The 12,832-nt window shown below is 34.9% G+C and overlaps 1 protein-coding gene across 5 annotated transcripts in view; it reads left to right on the forward strand.

Annotated features, from left to right (window-relative positions):
* NIPBL (NIPBL cohesin loading factor) overlaps positions 1-12,832 on the forward strand; it is a 165,208-nt gene that overhangs the window by 116,249 nt on the left and 36,127 nt on the right. For all 5 annotated transcript variants that reach the window (XM_054809656.1, XM_054809659.1, XM_054809660.1 and 2 more), the window contains 9 exons: positions 3,395-3,592; positions 3,768-3,839; positions 3,924-4,013; positions 5,220-5,323; positions 6,882-6,968; positions 9,173-9,404; positions 10,070-10,221; positions 10,970-11,050; positions 12,208-12,308. In XM_054809656.1, the coding sequence (XP_054665631.1) occupies positions 3,395-3,592; positions 3,768-3,839; positions 3,924-4,013; positions 5,220-5,323; positions 6,882-6,968; positions 9,173-9,404; positions 10,070-10,221; positions 10,970-11,050; positions 12,208-12,308 (1,117 nt within the window). The remainder of the gene's footprint in view (positions 1-3,394; positions 3,593-3,767; positions 3,840-3,923; positions 4,014-5,219; positions 5,324-6,881; positions 6,969-9,172; positions 9,405-10,069; positions 10,222-10,969; positions 11,051-12,207; positions 12,309-12,832) is intronic.

Consider the following 12,832-nt stretch of genomic DNA (forward strand, 5'->3'; position numbering starts at 1 on the left):
GGATCCCCTCTTGAATTTTTCTGACATAATAAATTGAGACTCTTACTGCCCAGAAGTTTCTTAAAATATTTGTTCTCCTATTATTTCTCTGGCATGTTGCTTGAAAAACTGGAGTTGTTTGGCTTCTCAAAATACCATTTGCTGATGATACTATTCTTGAATTAACTATTTTCAAGGGAAGAGAGGAAGCTGTATTTAGAATTTTGTTGTGCAATTGGATAAAGTTCCTAAGGGTCAAAAAAATGCTTCTAAGGACAGGATTTCCTACTTCCTAATTAAGAGTATAGTTCGTTAGTCTATATGGTGGTTCAGTTAGTCAACACTGAAAAGAAACTCTATTAAAATGGAGTGAATCAGTCTGAGTTAACGTCTTAGCTGTGTTACCCATGCAAGGCCACAGGAGAAGTGCCTATTGCTGTTAATCTGAGAAGGCATCTTGCTTATAATGATTTTTTCCCAAGTTTAGACTCTTTCCACTTTTGCTTATATAAACATCTTACTGAACTTTTGTAAGACACAATGTTTTACTTTTTAGTCTTTCTTAGGGTCCAAAAGATAAAGATTTGTTTGTTCTGCTTTTTAATTGTTTCAAGTTTGCATCCAACAGATACGCAGTGCTTATGCACACATACACATAAAAGTTATAATAATGATACCTCTGATCTTTATCAAAGAAGCAGAAAAGAATATCCTCTTGTTTCTTTGGTTTTCCTTTTAATGATAACTGAATAATGCTGCTTTGAGTGTGAGTATGAGATCTTGAGGTAATTTGTAATCAGTCTTGATTATGGTAAAGTATTAATGATTATTTGCTTCATTCAGGATTCTATGTTGTCTGTTTGCCATGTCATATCACGTGTTAATGGTGTTAATGATCTAGAGCAGTGAATTAAAAAAATAAATAAAGCAAAATAATTTAAGTTGGTTGGGAATGGAGAGAATTGTCAAGAATTTCAGATACCTTAATCTACCTATTAGCCACAGTGGCTGTTGAAATTGTAAAATACAAAGTAAAGCAAATTAGGGAAAACTTTCACAATAATTGTATGCTTCAAGGGATTTGAGATTCATTATATGCACTCAAGAGATCTGGCCATCGTTCTAAAAAATTCAGTGAGGGCATCTGGTTTAAAAATAAATTATAATATTTCTTAAAGGATACTGTAGAACTGAATTGAGTTAAAATGAGACAAAGTGATCAAGATAATGGAAGACTTGTGACAAGTACACTGATTAGATTTGTATTATTACAAGTATGTATTTCAGAATTCTTTTGGTTGTCTAAAATTGAACTTCAAAAAATATGAAATAGTGATTGTTATAGAAATTTGGGTATCTCGTGAAGAAGGGACATTCCATTAAATTAGATGATAAGTTATTAAAAATTAGTGCATCATTCTTATACAATAAGTGCTAAATGTGTTATTGCATAAATGTTTGGCAGAATTCAGAAGAAGATTACGTGTTTATATTCCAAATAGTCTTTATGTATAAAATCAATAATAACTTTTGAAATGTTATTAATAATTACATTTTTGGTCAATTTTATCTACTTCAAAATAAATATTGTAGAGCAGTGATTGTGCATAGCTGTTCCCATGTTCATCTTATTTGCCTTGCAGAGCCAGCACAACTGTAACACATTCTGTTTTGTCGTGCAGCATTGATAAACTAGTCAATTCAAAATTCTTCTGGAAATCAATATTGGAAGTTACTTTTCTGATGGAGATGTAGCTGGGGTCAGAATTCGTCCTACAGAGCTTGAATTGATACTGATGATTTATAAACTGTGATCTATAAACTGTCTCAGGGGAAAAAGTTAAGATGTATAAAGTCTTTTCCCACAACACACTTTCTTCTCCCATACACTCACTCCAGGTATCCAAGATGACCCTCCATTTCTTCAATCACATTTAACTCTCAACCATTTTAGTCAGTATTAGTTGCTCAGGCATCATGAACATGACTGTAGCGCCTCCAGAAGCCAGTCTGATCCAGAATCAAAGCCTGAACAGAGTTATTACATTAAAGACCTTGGACCACCTCTGTGCAGAAGTTTTGTACTACATTTTCAGAAGTGGGAGCCCTCTCGGGTGCAGTGCAGAGCTTTAGTATCGCCTCAGGTTTAATGGTTTTGTTATTAATTCTGAGCCTGGGCTGACTAGTGACTATATTCTGGTATATATCCTGTGCTTCTCAATAAACTGGCATTGTGGGAAGAACTTGTCAGTTCTGTTCCAGTTCTGTATAAATGCTCAGAAACAACCCCATATACAGTCATACCTCTCTAAACTTCAGGAGACTTCGGTAGAAACACACAGATGTCAGGGCTGTTACATGCAGGCTCACAAGTATAAACTCTGCTAGTCTAAAATGTGGTGGTTTGGAGCTGTTTTGATCTTCACAGCATAGTCTGTGTTAGACATCTGTGTGGTAGCCCAGTTATCCTGCTACATTAGACAATGGAGAATTGGCTGATTTAATGAGTGAAACTACCTCCTCTATATCGTTTTTCTATTACATCGTAGCACCCTCTCCCCTTCAAGACACGCGAGACTTTCTTTGAAGGTAACAGGGAACTCTCCATTCTGCTCCCCCACTTTATTTCCACCAAATCTCTGTTTCTGTATAAAACATTTATCTCAGTTTTTCAACATTCAGTTCTGTGGGGCTTTTCGGTCCTGACTGAAAACTGGTTATAATAACCTTCTGTGGTATTAACTTGCTATCTGGCCCAGAATTGTGACTCCAGCTTTCTCCTTTACAATGAATATCCTGCAGTATATATAATGACAAAATTTTAGTTGCCTTGGCAAAACAGAATGTCTTTAAACAACTAGATTGCCAGGTCTCATTCGAACTTGCTGTGTTAGATGGGCAAAGCAATCACTGAATATGGACACCCAGTAATAGTCACGATTTAGGTAACTGAAGAAATTATCTCAATGTTCTCTTATGAAAGGATGAAACTCACTTTGATTTTTTCCACATTCCTCACTTTACTTAAAAGGACAAATGCCTTCTAAAATTGTATTTTTAAATGTTTGCTGGTGTCTTTGCTGGTTTCAGGCACAGTTTTCATGTAATTCCAAAGAAATCATTAGAATAATGCCATAACATAATTTTATATAATAGTTTTAGAGCATTCACTTGTTTTACAGAACAGCTGTACAATACTGTTTAACTTGCAAATCATAGAATCACACTTATTTAGGTTGCAGAAGACCTTTAAGATAATCAAGTCCAACCATTAACCTAGCATTGCCAAGTCCACCACTAAACCATGTCCCTAACTGCCACATCTATGCATCTTTTAAATGTTTAAAATTGTTTAATTTTGAGCTATTGAAAGTAGAATTTTTGTACTTATAATGAAAATGCATTTAATTTCTAGCTTCTCGTAAAAGACATAAAAAGGACAGAGATGAAGCTTGGGAGTATGAAGAACATGACAGAAGAAGTTCTGGTGACCATAAGAGAAGTGGTCATTATCACGAAGGAAGGAGGACTTCTGGTAGTGGCCGTTATCGTAATCGCAGTCCTGATGACTCTGATATGGATGATTATTCTCCTCCTCCTAGCCTCAGTGAGGGTAACTGATCAAATTTTTTTTTTTTCCATAATACTAGTGTATTTTAATGGATATGTTAAACATTTTAAAATAAAAATCTTTACATGCAGTATTGAATACAAGTGTAAGAATTGTAAATAATCCTTTAGTCTGTTTTTGAGAAAGTACTTGTTTCACTCTTTATTCTCTTAATTAGTGGCTAGAAAAATGAAGAAAAAAGAAAAACAAAAGAAGAGGAAAGCTTATGAACCTAAATTAACACCTGAAGGTAATTTTAGAAGATTTATTTTCTACAGTTTGTATTTTCTGTTTTGTATATAAAATTATTATTTATAATTTTCTTTTTCACCAGAAATGATGGATTCTTCGACTTTCAAAAGGTTTACTGCCTCAATAGAGAATATTTTGGAAAATTTGGAAGACATGGATTTTACAGCTTTTGGTAATGCATCAGAAATTTTCAAAATGCTTTCCCCAATTAGAAATGCAAGAAAAACAAAAAAAATTGTGTATCTCTATTTTCAAACTTCCTTTTTGGTAGATGTAATTGCCTGTGATACATGCAAGGGCATACTGCATTTATATGGCTTCCACCTTGAGTGGTGGCCTTTACCTTTCCAATTTCACTTGCTGCTGCAGGAAGAAGATCCTCCTTCCTCCTCCCTGCAGAATCCAAAAGGGGCATAAATCATAATGAGACCAATAGTAGTCCCCTGGAGTGGAAAGGATGCCTGTCATTAGGATGTTACTTCTGTCAAACATATCTTTGTAAACAATGCTAACATAAGATGGTTCTCTTGCCAGTAACGTCTGACGCACGTAATTTTGCATGCATTGCGGCCTTTGACCCAACAGAGCTTGGTTATTCAGTTCAAGCAGCAGAGTCCTTATGCATTTATGGCTGAGGCACTGAATCACTGTATGCTCCTTATCCATTTCAGTGGAAAAACAGCCAGCTTTAACGTGTCTGAGGAAGCAGTTCAGGTTGACCAAGGTGACTTCCTATTGAAATGGATAATACAGTGTTTGTTGATTTTTTTTTTCCTACCATCCTTGTCACAGGATTAGAACAAGGGGAGGAGCATCATAAACAAATTACTACAGGTTTTAAAGCAATAGCGTATACAACCTTGAACTTAGAACTTAAGTCATTGGTTCTTTCTGTCTTTAGTAACATCATGGGGTTTTTTGTAAGGGTAAATATGGTGAAGACAGTGTATCCCAAGGTACTTAATGTCATATGTGTTTTTCATCTATTGCCCTTCCCCAATTTTGAACTTTAGAATTAGGACTACAGTCATGTAAGGTTTGTTTTATTGAAATAAGGGTGATAGCACAAAAGCTGCAATAAATGGGTTTTGCTATACTAAAAATTTTTAGTTTATGACTTTCAGAAATGGATGCCTCATGTTAGGCTGTTAAATGATATTTCAGAACCAGTCATATTTAACAAGTAGTTGTTGATTTAACACAAGCAAAAGTTGTCATGGATGGAATATTAGATGCTAACTATTTGGAACTATTAGATGCTAGCCATTTGGAAAATCAGTTCTTATTCTTCAGTTGGCTTTTTCGTATTGGCTGTAAAATACTGATTTCTTTTAAGTCTAATTTGAAATATGATTGTTAATTTTAATTTTTTTTTAAGGCGATGATGATGAGATTCCACAGGAATTGCTACTGGGAAAACATCAGCTTAGTGAGTTGGGTAGTGAATCTGCAAAAATCAAGGCAATGGGCATTATGGACAAGGTACACCTTCAGTCTTTAACTCTTCTAGAACATAACATTTGATAAACGTACACAAACTTATGTCCCCTGTAATAACGTTCCACCCTTTACAGGTGTGCACATGACAGATGCTGTGAACAGTTGTGCTTCTGCTGACTTAGCTGAAGTGCTTAAAAAGTTACCACATCTTAACTGTTACTGTCTCTGAAGCTGAGATATTTTTGTTGAATGCTCCTTCTCTGTGTCAATGCTGACTATGTGCCAATATGTAATACCTGTGCCTAAGCAGTAAAATCTAAAATAATTAATCTACTTTCACAAGAGCACATCAGCCTATAGGTTTTGCTCCTTGCAGTTGTTGTGGAGCAACCACAGTAAATCAGAGCCTGATGGCAAGGTAAAAAAATCCACCCTTTCTGATATATGCCATCAGTGCTGTATAAGTGTATGATGTCCAGCCAGCATCACACTGAATTGCCTGCTTCCAGCATTTCTCCCAAAAAGCCTTTTGAACTTAGAAGATTTAACACCCCAGATGATAATAAGATTAATTTTCTGTAGACTGCATGTTGTGGTTTCTTTGCCATACTCTTCCCAACTTCAGGGGAACTTTTTGTTGGTGCAAACTGTATCACACCTCTAGAAACCATGTTCTTGCTTTCCTTATCTTCCTGGAACTCTTGGCTGCAGACAGTCTTATATTAAACTCTTACTCTGCCTGCTCATGACCATTTACTGTGTTGATGAAGTGTCTGTGAACCCACGTACTATGAAAGTCATTCTGAAGGGTTTTCTTCAATCTAAAATTTAGATATTCTTCCTGGACTTTTCAGTCTCCATACCTTCCTTTGCAGGTTGTTGTCAGCCTGAGTGTTTCTCTTTCCTGATAGTTCTCATCCTTAACCTCTCTTCTCTATTTTTCATACATACATACATACATATATGCATACATAAAATCAGAATTTTGTTGCTTCTAAAGGTGGGTGCCAATAGTATCTGAATGAATGAAACTGGTTCTCCTCAAGTTTAGCATATTCTACAAATTATTTAATCATAATTCTGTAGATCATCAGTGAGTTTAAGTTACTTTTATCAACTTGCTTGTTCTTTGAAGTTAACACTAATATTAAGAATACATTTCCTATCAGGGAGTTTTATTTCTGCTTGTTCACAGAATTTGGATTTTCTAATAAAGCTCTACATATGGTCAGTTAGAATTTGTGATTGATACTTGGATTCAGTAAATTTCTGTTTCTAGAAGCAAAAGTGTATAACTATATGACATTAATAACAGATAAGCAATTTTGAATCTATTTCTGTGGATTTTGCTGGTTGAAAGTGCAGTTTGATTGCAATCTTAGAATATATTTCACATAGTTTAGTTATATTATCAGCATTCTCAGTCGTGCTATGTCAGAAACTACAGAAGTCAAGATCCAATCCTTATCTGAAATTGCTTGCAATCTAAGTGTTTCAGATTCTGTAGCAAGTTCTGTCCTTCATCCACGGACGTTCTTCTCAGCAGTTTGGAATCTTTATGTTCCTGCAGTTGTTTGACGTCTTTCTTTTAATGTTTTAGCTCTCAACAGATAAAACAGTAAAAGTTCTGAATATTTTGGAGAAGAATATTCAAGATGGATCAAAGCTTTCTACATTACTTAACCATGTGAGTTTCAAATTACATAATTTCACAGTATTGTGTAAAATATTTTCTTCACTTGAGTCCTAATTAGTGATAGTTTCCAATACTCTGTATATGTGTGATAGGAGTTTCTAATATAATATGTATGTGATTGAGATTGCCAAATTTCAAGGTTTGAAGTAAAATTCAATTGATTATATTTTTTCAGTACTAAACATGTTTTTCTATAGTACTGATAACAGGTGTATCAGGAGCAACTGAGGGGTTTTTTGTTTCAATTTTAAATATTATAGTTTCATCCTGAAGTATTCATGGTAACTGGTGTCATTTGCACCATTAGACATTTCTTTGCTACTTTGCTATGCGTCCATAAAACATCCCTTACGCAATGAAAGAATTACTACAGCTTTCATGTAAAGTGTATTCTTCTCCTGAGCGTTAAGAAAAGAGAAAGCACTTTGTTTAGGTCTGTTCTTACACTGCAAAATTAAAGTTGTCAACATAAACAAAATTAACAGAAAGTTTAAGATTTTAGGGTTTTTTTTCCTGATATACGTAAAACTACATAGGGATTTGGAGGTTTTATGAGGTTGATATGTGATATTTCATATTTCAAATATTTATTTATTTCTACATTTTCAAGTCAGAACAATTATTCTAGCAAGAATAGACTTCTTGAGTTTTATGGAAAAAAAAATACCTTGATCTCCAGAAATAGAGAGTAATTATTTATATTGGAAAGGAGGAATTTGAACTTGCAAATGAAAACCAGAGACATACTATTAGTACCTGAATACTTTCATCTAGGTAGTTTGTAGGGTTTTCAAAGTTTCAGTATACAGTTCTGAATGTCTTTAGTAACATGAAAAATAAGTGAAAAAAAGGTGCTGGTTTACCTGCTTTGCTTCACTGTGATTAAGTCTTTATGCTACTGATTTTGAATTATATTTTTCTTTTAGCTTTTTGTAGTAAAACTCAAGATTATTAAGCAGTTAATGAAATTATCCAATTATTGCAATTCCAAAACAAAGCTTCAATTGAAAAAAAAGAAGTAATTTTTAGCCAAACAAGTTTTAAATTTTTTGTAAAACCTATTAAACATGATTCAAATCATTATGGCAAAGAAAGCTTTTGCTAAATAGTAAGTTTACTTCTTTTACAGTGCATTAAGATATCCTGCCTCCATGTCAGGATGTTTTTCAGATGCAGAGTGCACTTGCATATTCTTATTTCCAAGATTAATGAGCAAAAAAAATTAGAAAATATTTAAAACTACATGGAAAGTTTTTAGGCCTCATTTGTGTAAGGAACAAATTACTTGAAGCCATTCCGTGCAAGAAATTTACAGAGATCTCATGATTTGCAGTTTTCTGTTGATTTTATGGATACATATATATATATCATATATATAATGCACTGTGTTATTGTTTTAGATCTTTTAGGGAAAAGGTTGATATTGTTTCACCAACCCCTTATTTCTACAAGGAAAGTCAACAGTGTTAAACTATGGTGTCATACAGGCAGGAAAGATTCTTTTTCTCTGTAGGCTGTATCTGTACCAGAAAAGCTAAGAAAAATTCTATGTGGTTTTGCTATAAATAATGTAATTAAAGTATTTAAGTAGTGCTGGGTGGTCGTAATTAACCTTATGTGTGTTTGGTTTTGTAACTTGTACAGACACAGAAATACAGAGATTCTGTACCCTGTGCTAAATCTAAATGGACATATTTGATAACACATGTTTTAAACCCATTCGTAATAGATGGGTTGGTCTATGAAGCCAAGAAAGTCATGTACTTATGAGTTTCATGTGACTTGTAACAGTCTTTTTGTGTAAGAATTCCCTCTAGTGGCAAAATTAGACTGATCAAAGCAGCAGCTGAAGGACACTGAAGAAAACACTAGATGAATGAGTTCAGATTTTACTTGAGGTACATCAGTCTTAAGTGGAGTTTGTGGCAATCTTCCCTCATAGTTCTTCCCAATGATATGCAAAAAGCTTCTTTGTGTTCTAGCAGAAGTATACAGTGAGACTTTGAAGACTTGTAACTTGGGGAGACATTACAAACATGTTACTAGTAAAAGAAATATTAGTTGATTTCTAAAACAGTTTTTGTATCACAAAGGAAATACATGTGTATGTATGTAAGTGTATGAAGGTAACATTATTACCTTTTACTTGGTAAGGATGAAAATTTGACTTGTTCACGCTTTCTTTCCTCTTACAGAACAATGACACTGAAGATGAGGAGAGATTATGGAGAGATCTTATTATGGAAAGAGTGACAAAATCTGCTGATGCTTGTCTTACTGCTATCAATATTATGACATCACCAAATATGCCTAAAGCTGTATATATTGAAGACGTAATAGAAAGAGTTATTCAATACACGAAATTTCATTTGCAGAACACTCTCTATCCTCAGTATGATCCTGTGTATAGAGTGGATCCTCATGGTGGTTAGTATGCTAAGAATTTTTTTTTAATATTTCCACATTAAGATATATCAAAACATAATCTATTGTATGACAATGCAAGTGATAGAACTGTCTGGAATAAGATTTTTATACGCAACTCTTGTACTGATAGTTCTTCTATATCACATACAGCATCCTGAATTACTGCTTTGTGTTACTTTGAGGACGATGAAATGTAGAGTAAAAAAACAATGAATGAAATGCATCTTCTGAATAACTTAGTCATACAACATCTTGGTTTACTGCAGTAATGTCAATGTAAAGTATTTAAGACTAAAGTATTTAGAAGTTTGTCTGAAGTTCAGCTTCTATGTGTAGTTATTATATGCAGGAGTAAGTCATTTTATAGTCATAGTTTATATTTTATAATATCTATTTAGCAGTTAGAGTTTTGTTGTCACATGCATACCTTTAGATGTGGGTGTACAACTTCCAAGAACCTTTCTAAAAATCTTAGGTCCAGAATTTAGAACAATTATGAAAAATCATGTGAAATTCCTGCTTTCCACTTTTTCTTCCGTAAGCAATTGCTTTTACAAAGTTATAGTCATGCAGTTGTTCTGGGGACACTTGTTGAGGAAGATCATCTTTCTAATATTTGATATGAAACACTGAAAAAATTAATGAAGATATTTTTTATTTTCTAGGTGGTGTTTTAAGTTCAAAAGCAAAACGTGCCAAGTGTTCCACCCACAAGCAAAGAGTTATAGTGATGTTGTATAACAAGGTTTGTGACATTGTCAGCAGCTTATCAGAGTTGCTAGAGATTCAGCTTCTTACTGACACAACTATTCTTCAGGTAAGTTTTATCAGAAGAATTTCTGTCTGAGAATATTTGTTTTTCTTTTCCCAGAGAGAATGTGAAGTGTGATTGTCTCGGTGACATGAAGTATGAAATCAGTACAAACTTTTTGTAGTAGGTAATCTGCAGGAGAAGAGCATTTAGTGTTCAAAATCTTCAATGGCTTTTCTTGTACACTTAAGAAAAGTTTAACCTGATTGTATTCAAATACAGAGTCACAGAAACATTTAAGTTGGAAAAGATCCTTAAGATCATAGAGCGCAACTGTTAACCTAACACTGCTAAGTCCACCACTAAACCATGTCCCAAAATGCCTACATGTCTTTTAAATACCTCCCTGGGCAGCCTGTTCCAGTGCTTGACAACCCTTTTGGTGAAGAAATTTTTCCTAATATCCAATCTAAACCTCCCCTGGCACCACTTGAGGCCGTTTCTTCTTGTCCTATCACTAGTTACTTGGGAGAAGAGACCGACACCCACCTGGCTACAGCCTCCTTTCAGGCAGTTGCGGAGAGCAATAAGGTCTCCCCTCAGCCTCCTTTTCTCCAGGCTAAACAACCCCAGTTCCCTCAGCTGCTCCTCATAAGACTTGCTTTCTAATATCCTTTAATAACTTTATTTGCAAATAATATGAAGTAATACATCTTGTTGAACCTTACCTGGTGAATGAATAACTTACTTGTGAAACTGCATAAATACCAATTTGTTAGTCAAATATACTTACAATAATTTTTTCCATTGATAGGTATCGTCTATGGGAATAACACCTTTCTTTGTAGAAAATGTCAGTGAACTACAGTTATGTGCCATCAAATTAGTGACTGCAGTAAGTACTTTTTAATTTGTGGTTTCATGTTCCTGTACTTCTGAGAGTTATTGGGGAATTTACATAGGCTATATTTTCTCTCTGGTAGAGAATTGGAGTTTAGAACTAATTTTATTCATGCATGTTTTACAGTTTGGTAATGTAATCTAGGAACAGTATTAAATCTACCTGAGCTGCCCCTATTTGCGAAGTACTCTATAGGATGAAATCATAGAGTCTTAAGGTTGGAAAAGACCTCTAAGACCATCAAGTCCAACCATTGACCCAACACTACCATGTCTACTAAACCATGAAATATCCTACTTAAGCAAGGAACTTCTTAATTTTGGTTATGTCATTTAAAGTGTAAACACAAACCCCTTCCTCTTACCTGTCCTTTCTTATCTTAAGAAATCTTAGCAATGTGGTTTTCCTTATTTCCTATGTTAAGATTTGAATTTATGCAATGGAACAAGGTGTAGAACTAGTAGGCTACTTCTATGTAATAGAATAAAATCTTTTCCGCAGAAGAGGTGGCTATGTGAAAAATTCAAGGGGCAGATAAAATGTTATATCAGGAAAAATGCAGCGCAAAACAGATGTGCTTGTTCAAGTGGGAGTTTTCCATCTTTGTAAGGATGATGTACTCCAGTATTCTGCCTAAATAAGAGGAAAGGCAAACTCTACCATCCTGACCCTGTAAATTGAAAGAATATTTCATGTCAGGCAAACATTAAAGCTTAGGATATGAAGTAAAACTGGTTTCTCAAATGCACTCTAAATACATACATGTGTTCACAGAATTTTTTGTTACCATAAAGTTTTGCTCTGTATTGGAGTCTGAACGCTTAGTATTACACTGTTTTACTTTCCTGTATAGTGTATTCTACCATTGACAGAAATTTTAAAAACATACGGTATTTTTAAAAGGTATTACACATTTATGTTATTTGAAGATATTTTAAAATCTGTATTTGAAAAAGTTTTAATGTATTTTATAAAGAAATGCTTGCTTTGAAAAAACAAAGTAATGCATTAGAAACAAAGTATGCATTAATTATAATTTAAATGTCACGTAAAGTGTATATTTCTATATGTAATTTTTAACAATATATTTAACAAATGATATTTTATGTAACAATAAATAATTTTCTAACAATCCTGTAACTGTTAAATAGGTGTTCTCCAGGTATGAAAAACATAGACAGTTAATACTGGAAGAAATTTTCACTTCCCTTGCAAGACTACCAACTAGCAAGAGGAGTTTGAGAAACTTCAGGTAAATTCTGACATACATTAATGTAGTGGGTTGACCCTGGCTGGAGGCCAGGTGTCCACCAAAGCTGCTCTATCAGTCTCCCTGGACAGGGGAGAGAAAATATAACAAAAGGCTCATGGGTTGAGATAAGGACAGGGGGAGATCACTCACCAATTGCCATCACATCCTTCAGGACCAGACTGCTCCAGCGTGTGTCCCACACAGGGTTGCAAGTCCTGCCAGCAAACCTGCTCTGGCGTGGGCTCCTCTCTCCATGGGGCCACAGGTCCAACCAGGAGCCTGCTCCAGGGTGGGCTTTGCACAAGGTCACAGCCTCCTTCAGGTGCTTCCACCTGCTCCAGTGTGGGATCCTCTGCAGGCTGCAGGAGGAATTTCTACTCCCTCTCATCCTTCCTTCATGGGCTGCGTGTGGACAGCCTGCGTCACTGTGGTCTTTTCCATGGGCTGCAGGGGGATCTCTGCTCCAGCACCTGAAGCACCTCCTCCCCCTCCTTCTGCACTGACCTTGGGGTCTGCAAAGTTTC

Source organism: Grus americana, chromosome Z (assembly GCF_028858705.1).
Source record: "Grus americana isolate bGruAme1 chromosome Z, bGruAme1.mat, whole genome shotgun sequence".
NCBI lineage: Eukaryota > Metazoa > Chordata > Aves > Gruiformes > Gruidae > Grus > Grus americana.